A 17,815-nucleotide genomic window follows, 5' to 3' on the forward strand; every position below is an offset into this window, starting at 1 on the left:
TATTAAAATTTAAATTTCCCAAAAGATGATGACGCAAAAATTGCCTTGGCTTTTTCGGTTGGATGTTTATTATTTTCTTTAATGGTGTCTCCAAGACCCATAGCATCAGATGGATTTCAAAGATCTAGCACCCATGATAGATAGTTCTTGCACGAAATATCAAGTGGCAACGAACTCGAGTTTTGTAAGGTTAGCCTGGCAAAATAGAAGAGAATAAAAATAGTACCTTAACCTTCAAAAATTCCTTGAGGCAATTAGAGAGTCTCGTAATATAATCTGCTATAAATTATATAATTGGAAATAAACAAGAGAGGCAAACTAATAACTTTGTAGAAAGAAGGGAGAGATTATATTTCACTTCTTCTTCATCTCACAAATTGAGAACGTAACCATCTATTTATAGAGATGGTAAATCTCTTGATGAAGTCATCAATGACAACACAAGAATTAAAATCAAACTTGTGTTGCTTCATTTTCTTCATTTCATACATGCCACCAAATGTACATGTACCTTGCCACCAAATGTACAATGCACTCATTCTTATTTAGACGCTTTAAAACCTTAAAGGCTATATATACATTCATATATATATATATATATATATATATTTTTACAACATATTTAACATATTACTTTTTAGTTATAGGATGTAATTAATCTAAACTATAGCTACTAAATCTAAATATGTACTAGAGTTAGTTATGCCATGTAGTTATCCCTTTATTTTTTTTTTACTTGGTATCAGAGCCGGAGACATCTTAGTTCTTGGTCTATTGTTGGCATCCCGGTATTTTTTTTAAAGTACTTGAAGAAGGTCGAGTTCGAGACATCTTAGTTCTTGGTCTATCCAATGTTGGCCTGTCAGGTTATGTTTTTCATGTTCCAGTTGTCTAACTCTGAACTTGCAGGAGGGGTATTAAAAGTTCCGCATTGGGTGAATGAATGAGCTAATTTTATTTCAACCCAGAGTATCTTAACTGCTTGCTCAAAAGTAAAGAGAGAACTTCATTTTTACAATGATCAAAAGCCATGCATTTTCTCCTAAATGTTTTGGTCTAACCATTCAGAATAAGCTTAAAAGGAAACAAGAAAGGTAAATAGAGAGATAATTCCATATCTAATTGTTGCAGATTCTTGAGGTCTTGGTACCTCATTGAACTTTCAAATATCTCATATATGATGTATGGGACAACAAACAAAAATGTAGTGATGTATGGGACAACAAACAAAAATGTCGTATAAGCAAAGTGACAAACAAGACTTCCGCAAAATTTGATAATTGAGGGTGTTAATTTACAAGATCGAATTGAGTAGGAATTCTTGGAATCTCATGAGATCTGTTTCTTCTTTTTCCTCCGACAGACAGTCAGAACTTCATATGTGTTTGAATTATACTGAGAGGTCCGGTCCATAAGAGATCAAAAACCGTTGAAGCACTTTGTGTCTGTATTAATTTCTGACCGCGCTGAATCTCCACAGCCAGTCTATAGCCAATTTTCTATCAAATGTGTTGTATTTGATATTACTGTATATGGTAGTATATTTAGTCTTCTTTAAGATATGTCTCATAGGGTGTTCCCTGGAGCTTTTTTTGGACATCATCCCAATTCTCTATTTGTTGGGACAGAGGACCATTGTGAATCTTAACCTGACCACTTTTGAGTTCTCTTTGAGGCAGCCCCAGAAACTCTTGGACATCAGCTAGTTTCTGCACAGAAAGCAAAACTAAACATTGCTGCTATGTCATCATGATTATAAAAAAAATATATGATTGGTCACATGTAAGACAACTGATCAATCAATTATGCTTCAATCTCAAACAAGCTGGGATCAACTATCAAGTTTAAGACAGTTTCCGGAAATTCTACTCCATCGGTTTCAAAAAGAATGAAGGGGGTACCAAGTACAACGGTCAAGCCTTCTCGGTCTTAATTTCGACATCGATACCTTAATCCTTTTGAAATAAAGTTTACAGCATCTGGAAATAGGGAAAAGGTCCGAAATACCCTTCAATTATGGGAAATAAAACATATTTGCCCTTAGAATTTGGTACCAAATATGTTGTTAACGTTAGTGGACCGGCTCATATTTGAGGGGCTAATTGAGTCGATCCACTAACAGTAAAGGGCATATTTGGGACTAAATTCTAACGGAAGGCAAACTTGTTCTATTTTTCCCATAGTGGAGGGACAAATATGAGTCATCCGCTAGCAATAAGGGCATAGTTGAGACCAAATTCATACGGAGGACACATTTATTCTATTTCCCTTAATATGGGGCATTTGTGGCTTTTCCCTAGAAACTAAACAAGAAGTAGTATAAAGTGGAGAACTTATAGAATAATTAACATAAGAAACTGTTTGACCCTCCAAGTAATAATAATGTCATATAAATTGAAACAAAAGGAATATTAAGGCGGCCTTACAGTTCGATTTTGGACAACGTCTTCATAGTAAAGAAGAATGTGTCGCGTGCTCTTAAAGTATTCCATAGCTCTAGCAGCCTTCCTCTGAGCATGCCTCAAATTTGGTATTAGTAATGACATATTCACCACTGGCTTGTATTTTGCCAATACTTCAGCCTGAAATAGGTTTAAGTCATCAAATTAATGACATGAGGAACTGCATTCAAAAGACACAGTGTTGTTTACGGAATTTTTGTCATGAAAAGTATTTTCCTCGAAAATGCTTTTATGAAAAAAACATAATCTTGAAAAATGTTTTTTGGTGTTCGATTGGCGAGTGAAAATTTTTCTCCAGCAAAAATAAATATTTGAAACCAATGCTAATATTAGCAACTCAGGGAGCGCTTTCATGAACCTTTTGAGTACTAAAGATTAATAATGTCCAAACGTTAATTGGAACTAAGATGAAATTACAATTCAAGATAGATGTAAGGAGAATAATTGAACATTAGAAAATGACTTCTTATTGAAAAATATTTCCTTCTGTCGTACCAAACACACCATTGAGCTATGTTGCTTGGACCCTCCAAAAATGTTGCCGCACCCGTGTCGGACCCTAAAAAAATGCATAGCTTTTGGAGGATCCGACACACAACCAATGGTATTTTTGAAGAGCCCGAGCAACATAGCCATTGAGCGGCAAAACGAGGGGAAGGAAGGACCTCATATGGAGAATGGGTATGAGATTTGTGTGTTCCATTCAGTGGTTTAACATCCTTGTCATAGGAATTAGCAAGTAGAGAGATGAGTCTGCGTAGTAGATTTCTTCTGAATAGAAATATTGTAGAGACACCTCTTCGGTTGAAGTAATCCACAATCTCCTCATGATACTCCAAAGCTCCCTACAAGTTACATTAAAAAGTTGAGAAAAACCTAGCAATCTTGAAAAATATCGACTAGCGCATCTCTAATTAACAAAATACCACTAAACAGGGTTTATGGGTGATATGTGGAACTAATCATATAGTTATATCTAACGGTTAATGATGGATGAAAATCGTAGTATTGGAGGGGCTGAGATCTCAGCAGAGACAAAAAACGTTAGCTAGGTGATATTTTGCTTTGGTGAGCTAGGAAGGTGTAAATTATCAATTAATGCATCTCTAATGAAGAAATTAAATACCACTTACACAAGGTTTATCGGTGTGTTTTGCGAAACTAATGATGTCCTTATGTCTAACGATAATGAAGTTGATGAAAATCATACGACACGAGGGTTGAAATCTCAGCAGAGACCAAAAACGCTAGCTGGGTGATTCTTTCACATATGTCCAAGCTTTCATGGACAAAGATGGTGAAAATTATCAACTAATGCATCTCCAATGAACTAACTACCACTAACATAGAGGTTTATCGGCGAAATTTGTGAAACTAATGATCAAGTCGTTATATCAATGGTTAATGAAATGGATGAAAATCATAGAATAAGAAGGCTGAAATCTCAGCAGAAACAAAAAACGCTAGCTAGGTGAGTTTTTTCAATCTGCCCAGGCTTTGGCGGATAGAGTAATATATTCGGTCCACGTATTGATGGTGAAATAGTCAAGGTACGCACAAACTATCTCTGTAAAAAAGACCATCATCAAGAAATGAAAGACTTTATGCAACATTAAGGTATTTATGTTTGGCAGAAACCAAGTTCAACTGATGCACAGATTTGAAATAGTACTATTACTTACCTGATTAAGCATCCACTTAAATCCAATTGCAGCTGAACACTCATTTTTGGATGAGCTGCTAACCCAATCAAGATTAAAGACTTTATCCATAATATCCAATATTATTGTAGCATTAGTCCTCCTTGACTTAGCACCAAAAAGTTCTCCATGAGAACTCACATTCATGTGACTATTTAACAATGTCTCAAACCATCCACTTCCTGATCTCTGCATAGACAAAATCGCGAAAAATCGAACAGGATTGCAAGCACATTCCTCCCTGCAATTCAATCAAAAAATCATGTCACGTAATTCTATTCAATATCTAAGTTTTTACTAAAAAGACTATGTCGTTCGGACCCTCCAAAATTGTTGTCGCACTCGTGTGGGATCCTCCAAAATCCAACACTGGCAGGTCGATATTTTGAAGAGTCAGAGCAACATAGGCTAAAACCATAAGGAGGATATATGTATATGTATATTTGCAGCTACCTGCTAAAAGTTTGAGGCTTCGGGAAATGCAAGTAATGGATGTCTTCTTCTTGAAAAATAGGATAATGACAATTATGTCTGTTAATCACATGGATGCTTAGTGATCTAGCTTGTGAAAGATAATTACTTGTTTGGTTTATGCACATTGACAAGATGTAAATTCCACAAACCACTGCAAATACTAAGAGGACCAATCTCAAAGATTGCTTAGGTGACTTTATGACAAATAAGTCCTGTAAAAAAAAAAAAAAAAAAAAAGAATCATCCACAAGTTATTTCTGCACTAAATTGGATCAAAGAACCAAATAGATGAAAACAACTTGAATGAATAAAAAAGGCAAACTAACCTGGGGTTTGCATAATTTGAGACTATCCATACAAAGCAGAGGAAAAAGAGAAGAGAGAATTTAAAAAAGTTTTGGGTTTTGCAGTGTTGTTAGTTTGAATATTGGTCATCTACCTTGTAGAGTTTTAGAGGAAAATAAGGAGAAAGAAATGGTCTGAACTTGGAAAGATTCAACTTCAATTGAAATCTTGAAATTAAAATTCAACTTATGTAATAAGGTACTATAGAGTACTATAAATAATAATGGGAGACAGTGAAAACTTTAATGTTTGTACAGATGTCAACTCATAAGATCAAGTCCAAATATAATTATATGAATTCTATAATATGGAATCTTAATCTTGTCTCACCCATGTTTTTTTTTAATCTCTCCATTTTTTTGTTCTTCCCAATGATCAAAAATATTTTTTTTTTTTTTTTTTTTGGAGGGAATTCTTTTCGTTTTTCCAGGTTGGTATTTGTCACCCTTTTTTCAAAGGTGACAACGAAAGTCTTGTCGGTTATGATAGCTATCCTAAGAAATGTGTCAAAAGACATAAAGTTGAGGCAAATAATTGATTATATTATTACTAGTTTCAAACAAAAAATAACAATACCAGGAATGATTGCTTTTCAATGGTACACTAACGTCTATGTGCGATAATGGCGTAACCAAGTAACAGATTATATTCTTACTATTTCAAACAAAAAATAAAAATACTAGGACTGATTGCTTTTCAATAGTGTAACTAACGTTTAAGTGCGATAATGGCGTAACCAAGTAACAGATTTGCGAGGTCTGTTGGGCCAAAATAAACAAAATTTAAGTGCGATAATGGCGTAACCAAGTAACAGATTTGCGAGGTCTGTTGGGCAAAAATAAACAGTCCGTGCCATGAATTTGGAGTATTCATTTTTATTCACTATTAAAAAAAAAATAGGGTGATTGGGAGGCGGGGGGGCTTAAAATGCCTTTGGTATGAGATTTGATTATGGGGCGTCTTTTAAATCACTTCGGATGCGTTCTCAACTAAAAGGCACTCTAAAGTGCCTTTGTCGTCAACCTATTGGGACTAAATTGCCCTTATTTTTTTTAACGGCGTAGGGGCATTATATATCTTTAAAATAAGGCCCAATAGATGGACGGAGGGCAAAACTACTGCACTGTTTTTAAAATTTTGGTGAATTCCATAGATTACGTAGCATTTTAGACCACCCCAAAAGAAAGAAACAGTTTTCCCAAAAAAAATAATTTTATTTATTTATTACTTGACACGTTTTAATTGGTTAGTCTTAAAATTAAACTAAACTAATTGTATCCCAACACAAATTAGGATCACCTAACTTAAGCATATCGAGGCTTTAAAATGGTGATTGTACCAATTTTTTAGGTAATTTTAGACGTTTTAGAATTCATTAAAAAAAACAAAAAAGGAAATTTCAAGAAAAACTCATTTTATATCAAGGGCGTTTTGGGCGTGGATGGACGGAAGACGAAAATAAATAAATAAACACTTTTAATTGGTTAGTTATTCTCTAGGGTTAATCAACGCTTCTAGATGGTGAACAAAGAAGATTTTAGAGGTGAATTTAATAGCTTATTTAATAAACATAAACTTAACTAAATTTTTAAACTTAACACAAAACTTGATCATATCCACCTAAACCACCAGGCAAGAATGAAAAATTGATATAGGATGAGCGATGGTTTTGGACATTTTTGGTTGTGGTGGCTCGATGGGCCATTTGGATGAGCGGTGTTACGGTGGTGGTTTTGATGGAGGTTTTGGGTTGTTTCAATAGAGGAAAGGACGGTGAAGATTAACGGTGGCTCATCGGCAGGGACGGACGTTGCTATAGTCACCATTTTAAGTCGGGGCAGGTTAAGTGGATCCGGAATTTGTGTTGGGATATAATTAGTTTAGGCTAATTTTAAAACTAATCAATTAAAACGTGCCACGTAATAAATAAAAAAATTAATTTTTTTTCGGAAAACAGGCTTAAAATGCCCCTGAACTATGGGATATGGTACAATATTACTCTCGGTCCATCTATTGGGCCAAAAATACCCCTACCATTAAAATAAGGGCAATTTAGGCCTAATAGGTTGACGACAGGGGCATTTTAGAGCCCAAAGGTAAACGGAAGGCATTTTTGTACCAAATTCCATAGTTCAAGGGCATTTTAGGCCCTTTTTCCGTAAGAAAATATTGAAATTAGTTACAAACTTTATCATTACTCCTTTGCTAAATTATTCATAATTAACATAATTTTTTTAATAATCTATCGCTAAATAGAATTAGCAACGAGTTTTACTATTTAGCTGTATCATTTGTCAATCGTTAATTACTGTTTTTTAATTAGTAGTGATCATATAGGACATAAGGACACAATTTACGACTCTTTTTAAGCATTTTGTGCCAAAAGTATTGGGTTCTCAAGTTGAGTTTAGCATAATTCTTCACCCACAGATCGATGGTCAGAGTATGTGACTTTTTAATTATTAATAATTGAGCCCTAGGTATGAAAAATCCTTGGTAGAGAGGACTTCTTCCGGATGAATCCTATGCGATGCAAATTCGAATATAATCGGATTCCAATACGGGCACTGAGTGGGAAAAAAAACTCTTAATAAAGGGTCATTTGATTAAGAAACAAGTTATGCAAAGTTTGTAATATAGAGGTTAATTATATAAAAATATACGAATATTTGATTTTTTGTACTAAAAATGGAATATATAAGATAAAATTTAAAATATAAGTTTGTTCTTAAAATTTCATAAAATTGAAAAATTGTTGATGATGAATTCAATTTTTGGATCGGTTTAGTTACTTACCAGTTTTGTAATAAAACGAGTTTAATTAGAGTGTCTTAAGACTCTTAACAGTGACTCAATATGAAGGGAGTAATTTAGTTACTAGATGTTCCTTTATGTATTTAAGGAATTAAACTAAACATGTAAGGAATTATTTATGCAAGAAATGTTCCTCTAAATATTACCTCTTGCCTTTAGAAAATTTGTTTTTTTCATTAAAAGATTAAAAAACGTCTGAATCTAAATGTACATTTGAATGATTAAGATGTTGTCTCTAGATCTGAACACTGAGTGATTAAGATTGTTTGTTCTTCAACATCCGAATGTGCATAATGTATTTATTTAAACATAATAAATATACAATTCAAATAAAAAAGTAACTAAATATTAGAAAATAAATACAAATTTAATAAAATAAAAATATTATTTGATAAAAAAATGAATCATTTATGTTTGATAGTAATGATGGAGATGTTTGTAGTTGTGGTGGATGGGGTTTTTGGGGGGTGGGGTGGGGGGTTTGATAGGTGGGGGTGGGTGGTGGTGGTGCGGTGGGGGTGGTTGGGGGTTAGGGTAGGTGGGTGGGAGGGGGTAGGGGTGGTGAATGGGGTCGGGGTTGGGGGGGTAGTGATGGGTAGGTGGGCGTTAGTGTCACGCCACAGAACCGTAAGAGTGAGCACGGCACTCGGTGCACTTAGCTGTGACCGAGCGAACCACATGGCTTCTTGAATCATCATGAGGCATAACATGGCGGAATATAACGTGAAGGCATGATGAACCTTTATAAACGTAATAAGTCATAATACTTAATAAAAAAACTTGTTTAAACATGAGTGCGGAAATAACATGAATGAGCCAAAATACATTATACGACTCAAAAGTACGACATAACATAAGCCCCGAAACTTGTCTAGTCTATGAAACACATCATCATGAGTCTTGTTATATCCGGTATTTTACATTAGGACAATCGGGTTAACAGCTGATAAGTTAAAGACAAGACTATTCGGGATACGAGGTATAGACTTTTATTTGTTTTTAAGCATAAGTTGTGTATGATTTTATTGGCATGGAAATATTAAGGAAAAATTTGGGGTTAAAAGTGAATTTAGAAAAGTTAGCAATTCATGAAACACAAGGGCCATGTGGCCGGCCATATGGGGTGTGGGCCAAGGTCCACATGGTTGGCTAATATATGAAATTAAAAGATGACTAAGTGGTCATATTTTTAAATCTTGACAGAACTTTGGAGAACCTTGGAGAAAAAAAAAAGTTGAAGGCATTCGAAATGTAGCCATAGCCGAACAAGGTCATGAAGTCTTGATCAAAAATTTATTTTCTTCTAGCAATTCAACCAAGTAGAAGGCCACTTATTAACGTGGTGTAGTTGTTGGAACAATCGAAACCTTCATTAACTTGCGAACAAACCTAGCCAAGTTGTGAAGTTAAGAAGGAAAGGTAAGGTTTAATTCTCTTTTTCATGTGTTATGAATGGTTTGTGTATGTTGTAGTATGTAGAAATGGATGAAACTCATGAAATATGGCATGTTGAAGTTGAGCCGTGTGCATGGCTTGTAGCCGTGTAGGTGTTTGTTGTGTAGGAGTGATGAATTAATTCTATTTAGCATGTTTGGTTGTTGTAGTGTGTTGAAATGGATGAGAATCATGATATATGTGTGTGGTGATGGTGGCCGAATATGGGTCATTTTGTATGGCAAGGAATGAATTAATTTTTGTTTAGTGTTTTGGTTGTTGTTGTTATGGATTCCATGTTGATAATGAGAGTTTAATGATCCAGTTGAAGTTGTAATTGTTGTGGGCTGATTTGGGAGTTAACGTGGTTGTAGTGTAGTTTTTATATTTAAGAGAATGACATTGTTAAAGTGTGGATTGTTGGTGTAATTCATGAATTTGGGAGAGAGGAATGTGTTGTTGTGTTGTTCTCGGGTTGGGGTGGTTTTCGGGTGAATTGGAGTGTTGGTTGGGTTGTCTTGAATATTGTGTGGGTTGTTTAAAGTGTTCTTGAATATTGTTTGAATGGTTTCGGATTAGTAATTGAACGTGTGAGCATTGGTGTTAGTTTGATTATATGTGGTTAATTGAATATATTGGAATGTTGTTGAATTATGTAGAAAAGAGTTACTAACGTTAGAATGCGTTTTGAATTGATTATTGATGTTGTAAATGTGGTTGTTGGTATTGTTGTTGATGATTTGGCCGAGTTGAATTCTCGGGGTGTTGAATTTAAAAATCTTTGCGCAATTTACGTAGAATTAAGTGCTAGTTTGGAATTGAAGTCTAAATGCCTATAGCTAATGTTTGGTATCGATGATGTTGTTGTAGATCTTGGGGAGTCGAGACGTAGGTTTGGATTAGCTTTGAGAGCGGACGAGGTATGTAAAGCCTAACCTTTCTTTCTTTTGGCATGTCTTAGTTGTAAATAGGCTATGACACGAGCCTCGAGAAACTCCACTCTTACGATCGACATGTCTACGATTCTTATTCACCTCTTAACGTCGGCATTCTTAATGTAGTAATATTATGGTCTCTCTATGTCTTTGGTAAGATTGGATTTCAAATATTGCGTAAAGATTTTGTCTTTAAAGGATTCTACGGCTAATAATGGCCGTAACTTTCGTAGAAACGAAACCGGATCGCCTCGATAAGCTCGTAGGAGATTCTGTAGCGTATAATGACTATATCTTCCATAGGCGGGCTCGGATTGGGTTGATGCTCGTCCGTGGGTCCCGCGACCCTTCTTTGTATAGTTCCAATGACTTTGTGACAAAGCTTGATACAACCTATATCTGACCCCGAGTGTTTATTACTTACTTATTTATTGAGTACGCAATGATGATTTTTATGCATATGGTTACTCGCGACTACGCTCGTGCATCTGTTGTATCTTTCGCGAGTCCGGGCCGGTTATGTTTCGTGTGCACTATCTTTATATTCGGAGTATGATGTGTTATGGTTCGCCGAGTCCTCGCTATAGGGCCGGGTTCCATTTATATTATGGCGTTATGATGTGTTATGGCGTTATGATGTGTTATGTGATGTGTCGGGTTTCGGAGATATGAAGTCTTCTGGAATATGATGTGTTATGGCGCCAATAACGGGTGGGCGACCATATTTCACGGAAACCACATGCATGATATGTGTTTTAAAAGTAAACATTTTGGTATTACGGATATTGTATTTATTTTACGTAATATACATTTCGATTATGATTAAATTTCTGTATTTCTTGCTTTGCATACTCGGTACATATTCCGTCTTGCGACCCACTTTTTCTTCGGAGTTGCGTTTCGTACCCGCGATACGAACGCCCGTTTCGGTGATCCGCCGACCTAGGACACGTAATACTGCTTTTTGGAGTGCTCACTTTGTTGGAGCCTATATTTTGGTATATACTCTTCTTTGCATATGTATATATTTATTCGGGGAACGGCGGGGGCCTATCCGTCATATGATTGTTTTTGTTTAAGTGCGCGGACATATATGTGGGTTGTGAATACTTTTGTTCGGTTGTGTTCGTATGGTATATGTTTTGGGCGGTCCCGTTATGTGGCGACCTTGTCGGCTTGCGTTTGTATATATTTTGGGACGTTGCGCCATATGATAGCCTTCTTTGCGCTTCGTGATATATATTAGTACTTGCGACGAGTTTGAGACGGCGTCGATATTTGTATATGTACAAGTTATCTGTATGCGATTCTGGTTAGTGAATGTGTTTGGGTGCCCAGCTCGGGCACTAGTCACGGCCTATGGGGTTGGGTCGTGACAAGTACGTAGGAAAACACAACTTCTTGGGACAAGGCCCCGGCGTACCTTAGATGCATAACTAATTATAAAACAAAAGAGTTGACTAAACCCCGAATGAGATGGGGCTCGCGATAAGCTAATACAAGTGTCTTTGTCCTCTCGAGCACGTACGTCGTCTTGTAAATCGGTACCTACGTCATGAAATACGGGCCCCAGGAGCAATAGAAAGGGGCGTCAACACTTTGAATGTCTTGGTATGTAAAGCAGGCGAATGAAATAACATGGACATAAAATAATAATGATAAATGAAAGTGAGCGAAACCTGTCATGAACATGAATACATACATATATATAACATGGTAAAAATATCATAAGTAGGGAGAGTAATAACTTATAACCGATCCATGATACAGTGCATATTCGTCACGCCCGACGAGAACACTCGATCCTTGCCAGGGAACATGAGATTTAATAAAATATGAAAGGATCCGATCATTATGAGAGATCGTCGGGACATGGGTGAAAGCGATCCTCGTCTACGGTGGCTACGTAGTTTCGGGCTATACGAAAGCCCTCCTCATTAATTAAAGCAACTCCCAAAACATGAACATGTAAAATAAGTGGCACTTGCTTGTGGTTTTCATGAATATAACTTGCTTGTACATGGATATCATAAATTATAGCTTGCTTGCGTGAACTTGTAAAATATGTATAGTATTTTCTTGAAAATAGCATAATATATCATAAACTAACATGCATGAACCATGGAATGAGACATATGGGTTTTTCATGGATTACGGACGAGTTCTTAATAATCATAAAGAAATATTAAGAACTCAATGATGGAATTATAACAATTCATACATAATATAATCATGGACATGGACCTAGGGTTATCATGAACGTGGTATAGAAACCCCTAGCTTTCGTAAAGAATCATAATTTATGGATTATGAGGCGTGGGGAAGAACAATGATGTTCCCGCACGTAGATAGTAACTCTACATACCTTAGTCTCTCAAAAAACTTGAATTAAAGACTTGAGCTTTGAAGAAGATTTCCAAAATCTTGAATTCTTGAACCTTGAGATGGGTTTTCTTGAAAACCCTATGTTAAGAATGATGAATTCTTGCTTAATGATCATGAACGTACGTTGGAATTGACTTAGAAGGCTTAGAATACGCTTACCTTAATGTCTTGAAATGGTTTGGAGGAGAAGAACTTCGTCCTTAGGGCTTGAGAGACTTCTTTAGGTTTCTTTTCTTTAGAAAAAATGGTTTAAAACGAAGTGGGAATGAATATAACGAAGTTGGGCTTTTAACGAGGTCGTGTTCGGTGCGCGGCCGCACGTGGAGGCCCACTTCGCGCGGTGATCACGCGGCGAAGGCGATGCTCACGCCTCGACAGTGCGCGATCGCGCACGAAGAGGCACTGCGCAGTACGACGTCCGATAAAATGGTCACTAACTTATAGCACACATATCTATTTGAGCTGCATAATATAGGGTTGGAAAGGTATTTCAAAGGCCTACAGACTTTCATGTTTTGAGTTTTCTCAAATTACTAACGCAAATACGCAAAAATGGTCATAAGTACGAACGATCTCGGACTTGAGGCAATTTAGAAGGCCTTAAGAACTTCACTTTTTGGTTTGACTTCAAAGCATTTTATCACCCAAGTTCATCTAGAATGGATTCGTATAGCTAAAATATCACCTTTATACTAGTTCTTACATTCGCGCCTATCTCGGATTTACGGGATGTTACGGATTGGATGGAGTTGGTGGTGGTGAGTGGGGGAGAGGGGTAGGGTTGGGGTGGATGGTGGTTGGTTGCTTGCTTGTGGGGTGGGGGTAAGGTGGGTAGTGTTGGGTAAGTGGGGGTGAGGGAGTTGGGGTGGTGATGAGTAGGGAAAGGGGGTTAGGGTTGGGAGATGGGTGGTGGGGGTGGCTAATGGAGGGTTGGGGTGGGTGGTGCGAAGGGGGTGGAGCTGGTAGTAAAAATTATCCATACAAAATACCTCTTAATGATATTAAGACTTTGTCGACCTATTCAAACCAAATAAGCGTTTAGATCTTAATGTAAACAAGTGCACTTAATGACCTAAGGTCTGAACCATTCAGATTCAGACTGCCATTAAGTGCAAACAAATGAGGCCTAGGTTCCTCTAAACATATTATGATATTTTTGTAGGTAGCTATAAAAATATGTGTTTAAGGGTAAAATAAAAAGATTAAAATTAATTAAATTATTTTGAAATATGAAATGTGTCATTTTATTTTAAATTAGACTTTAAAAGGAAGAATGTCATATAAAAATAAAAGAATAGAGCTGTCGGTGACATAGACATTACGAGATTAATTTAAAAGCCAAAAAAAGAAAAGAAGAGAAAATATACCACACAAATTTTTATTGATAAACGAGTGCTCATGTTCATGCTGTCATCCACAAAAATGGGGGAGTTGAGACACACAATGTGAAAAGAACATGTCAAGTGGAAAAAAGTCAAGAATTGTGAAAAATACATTGATTTTCATACCGAATTATTGTTCTTCATAAGATTTGGAGGTAGAAAATGGCATCACGTATATAGCTTACTTTTAGGATTCGATGTTGAAGTCTTGGTCAACGTTTACAAATTATTTAATGTTTTTTTGCTTTTTCATTACATAAGGAGTAGGGGAAAGGAAAATGGGGGAGAGAATTACAAGCGTAAAATTAGAATCGCAAAACGTAAGCGAGTTAAAGTTGGGTAGTCCATTAGAGAGGCTGCTAAGATGCTTTCCTGATGTGTGAGTACTCACCACTATACTACAACGACTTTGTTAATGTTTAGTCATAATTTAAAGAGTGGACAATTTTCCATTTCCTCAAATTTCAGTTTTTCAGTTCAAATTTTTTGGATATTATATCCTGAAGTTCAATTTTAATTTTCAATTGAAAACTTAAGGATATAATTTGATTTTTCAGTTCAAAAATTCAGAATATTGTTTCCTTAAATTCTCAATTCAAAATTTTAGCACGGCGTGTTGTGGAGTTCGTTTTTTAATTCAAACTTTCAGGGTTTGAGTTAATTGTTATCCTGAAGTTTAGTTTTTTCCCGTTCAAACTTCATGGATATTATAATGTTTTTAAGTTCGACTATGTATGTAGTTCAAAATTCAGTAGTATTCACTAATTTGATGTAGCTTTCTTACAGAAAGGGGGAAAAAAAATATAGTAAAGTAACTACGAGAACTAAATAGGCTTTGGATGAATAAAACGATGTACATGTTCATTAAAATGTGTCATTTAGTTTGAATTCCATATTTCAAACTTCAAGACTTTGTGTAATTAAACTTCAATTCTTGTAAGAATAAATTCATAAAGCTTATATGATTGAGAGTTGAGACCATGCTTGATTACAAAATAAAAATCCTCGTTAACGTGTGGATATTAAGAATAAGATGTGGGAAGGAGGAGAAGAAGAGAAGTAGGCAGTGAGCGAGAAGAAAAAGAAGAAGAGAAGCAGGTAATGCATTCAGAGGCGGATTCAGAATTTTAACTTTGTGGGTTCAACCTTTTGAGATCTTAGCGTTGAACCCATTTTATTTTAAAATTTATGAATTCATGTCTACTAATTATTGCAATTTTAATAAATTTTTAAACATAAATTTATGCTCCGCGTAGAAAGTTAGGGTTCAATTGAACCCCCACCTATAATGCTACATACACCCTTGAATACATTTAAAACATCAATAATTGGCAAACACTAATTAAAACTTAAATAGTGGCTCAAGAAATGGCTATAGGTGGTTATAAAACTTTTAGAACTTGTAATTTTGAATATGCCATAATAATATATGTGTGACTATGAAAACCCGTTCTTAAGCAAAACAAGTTAACTTCAAAATTTAGATAATTATCATTTTTTTTAACGAACTAAGGAGTATTATTTTTTCCAAACCTAGAAAGCACTTTCAACGATTCAAAAGCAGACAATAAACCAAATCTCACCTTATCTACGTACAAACATAATGCACCACAACTTGTGGAGATAAATGTTCAGTAGCAATCACAATTTTAAACGTTCCTATGGTACACTACTTTTACATGATAATGATTTCAAACATAATATACATACATATACTTCAAAGAATAATTCAACTACGTAAACAAGATTTGAGGCTAAAAATTAAATGGCTAGAAGCAATTCAGAGCTTGATTACGAGTTCCTACCATATCTTAGAGTTTACAAAAATGGTCACGTTGAGAGACTTTTGGGCACTGATGAAATTCCTGCAGGTACTGATTCTCCAACTGGAGTTACATCAAAAGACATTTCAAATATAGTCCCTGATTCAGAAGTGTATGTTCGTATTTATCTTCCAAAAATTTCCAATAACTCTGAAAATGAAAAATTTCCACTTGTTATTTATTTCCATGGTGGAGGATTTTGTATGTTCACTCCATCTTCGTCACACTATCATAATTACCTCAATGCCCTTGTGTCCGAATCGCGAGTTATCGTGGTTTCGGTTCATTATAGAAGACCCCCTGAATATCCTGTTCCTATTGCATATGAAGATTCATGGCAAGCACTACAATGGGTATTTTCCCATTGTAATGGCGACGGCCCCGAGCCGTGGCTGAATGAACAAGCGAATTTTTTGCGCGTGTTTTCTCTCTGGCGATAGCGCGGGCGCTAACATAGCGCATAATGCGGCTATGGCTGCGGGAAGTGTTGAGCCGGGGCTTATGGTTGATATTCTTGGTGTTGCTTTAATCCACCCGTATTTTTGGGGGTCGGATCCAATCGGGTCGGAGAGTTTGTACCTGGATAAGAAGGTGCACTTGGATCGAATGTGGCCATTCGTGTGTCCCTCGAGTCCGGATAATAATGACCCGAGGGTTAACCCTGTGGCGGAAGGTGCACCAGGTTTAATGAGCCTAGGATGTCGGAGAGTCTTGATTTGTGTGGCGGAAAAAGATATTTTGAAGGATAGAGGGTGGGCCTATTATCATGCATTGGGCCGGAGCGGGTGGATGGGTGTGGTTGAGATCCGAGAAACACAAGAGGAGGACCATGTATTTCATTTGAATGATTTGAACTGTCAAAAGGCTCAAGATTTGATTAAGGATTTGGCTTATTTCTTCAACAGGGAAATGCCTCATTTTCTCTAGATGTATTAGGCTTTTTTTCATTGGATCTCAGAAGTATAATGTCTTTAATAATTTATGTAATATTCTCTAGTTTATGCTTGATTAGAAAAATACTTTTGTATTATTTCAAGACAATCTTATTTTTTACTAATTGCATTCAATATTTTATTTACTACATCAAAATGTAACCAATTCAAAACTGAAAAAGAAGTTATTGACATGTTACAGTAGGGTATTTTAAAATCGTACAATAATGCTAGGCTAAAGTATTAATTTAGTGCTTACACAAAAATCTTAAGCAGTTATCAGAAATTCAAATTTGTTGGTTATACACTTAGTAGAACCAAAAAGTTGTTTAGTAGGACATCTCTAATAGCATACAAATTTCCCAATTCCAAATGATAGTGCTTTTTCTAGATTTTAAGTTTGTAACAAAAGGGTTTTGAGCTCGGTTGTGATGTCAAACATGTTTTCGATCTGAAAAGCTTCAGTAATTGTCGTAGGCAGATACTACAGGACCTTTTCTAAGTAAGACAAAGCTTCCTTGTAAACTAAGGCTAGTGATTTCTTTCAGATATTAACTAGAACTTGCACGAGTATTAAAATAGGATTTGACCTATATCAACGACCCAGAAAACCTCTATCTTATCCATTACACAATGAACGCTTTTCACTCTCAGTATCTTAGCATATTCATCATAAAGAGTCATCAATAGCTCAATACATTTAATTTCTAATGTGAATTCAAATGTCCATTTTATTATTTTGTTAAGCAAATTTTACATATTTAAGGTTACAGGAAAAATACTAATACTTACAAATCGTAGTAATTGTTTCTTGATAGTAATTGTAATTCTTAGTAGTGGCGCTTTTTATCAAATTGTACGAATGAGATTTTTAGCTCGTTACTCCTTCCATTCCAATTTATGTATCTTAAATTGATTTAACACGTAAATAAAAAAAGTAAGACTTTTAAATCTTGTGATCTTAGCTAACTAAAAATGTATGTAGTTTACCAAAATGTCTTTTGAATTTTGTGACCTGAATATGTCAATCTGAAATATTGGAATTAAATAATTACTAAATATAGAAATTAATACTCCCTCTATCCCATATTACTTGTCCACCTTCCTTTTGTTAAAAGTCAAATTATAT

General features: G+C 35.6%; 1 protein-coding gene and 1 pseudogene across 2 annotated transcripts; one reads left to right on the top strand and one right to left on the bottom strand.

Annotated features, from left to right (window-relative positions):
• Positions 1 to 1,110: 1,110 nt before the first annotated feature.
• Positions 1,111 to 5,385, bottom strand: LOC132039873 (uncharacterized). Of its 2 annotated transcripts, none has more exons than XM_059430419.1 (6): positions 4,963 to 5,375; positions 4,616 to 4,848; positions 4,145 to 4,403; positions 3,128 to 3,307; positions 2,427 to 2,582; positions 1,111 to 1,709 (listed from the first exon to the last, which is right to left on the bottom strand). In XM_059430419.1, exons 1-6 carry the CDS (start codon positions 4,990 to 4,992, stop codon positions 1,545 to 1,547), a joined length of 1,023 nt encoding a protein of 340 aa, XP_059286402.1. In that variant the 5' UTR covers positions 4,993 to 5,375; the 3' UTR covers positions 1,111 to 1,544. The 2 variants fall into 2 exon arrangements, with proteins under 2 accessions (XP_059286402.1, XP_059286403.1); XM_059430420.1 differs by having other exon boundaries at positions 1,567 to 1,726; positions 4,963 to 5,385.
• A 10,253-nt stretch (positions 5,386 to 15,638) lies between these two features.
• LOC132039643 (probable carboxylesterase 2) lies at positions 15,639 to 16,762 on the top strand (annotated as a pseudogene).
• The last annotated feature ends 1,053 nt before the right edge of the window (positions 16,763 to 17,815 follow it).

Source organism: Lycium ferocissimum, chromosome 12 (assembly GCF_029784015.1).
Source record: "Lycium ferocissimum isolate CSIRO_LF1 chromosome 12, AGI_CSIRO_Lferr_CH_V1, whole genome shotgun sequence".
Lineage (NCBI taxonomy): Eukaryota > Viridiplantae > Streptophyta > Magnoliopsida > Solanales > Solanaceae > Lycium > Lycium ferocissimum.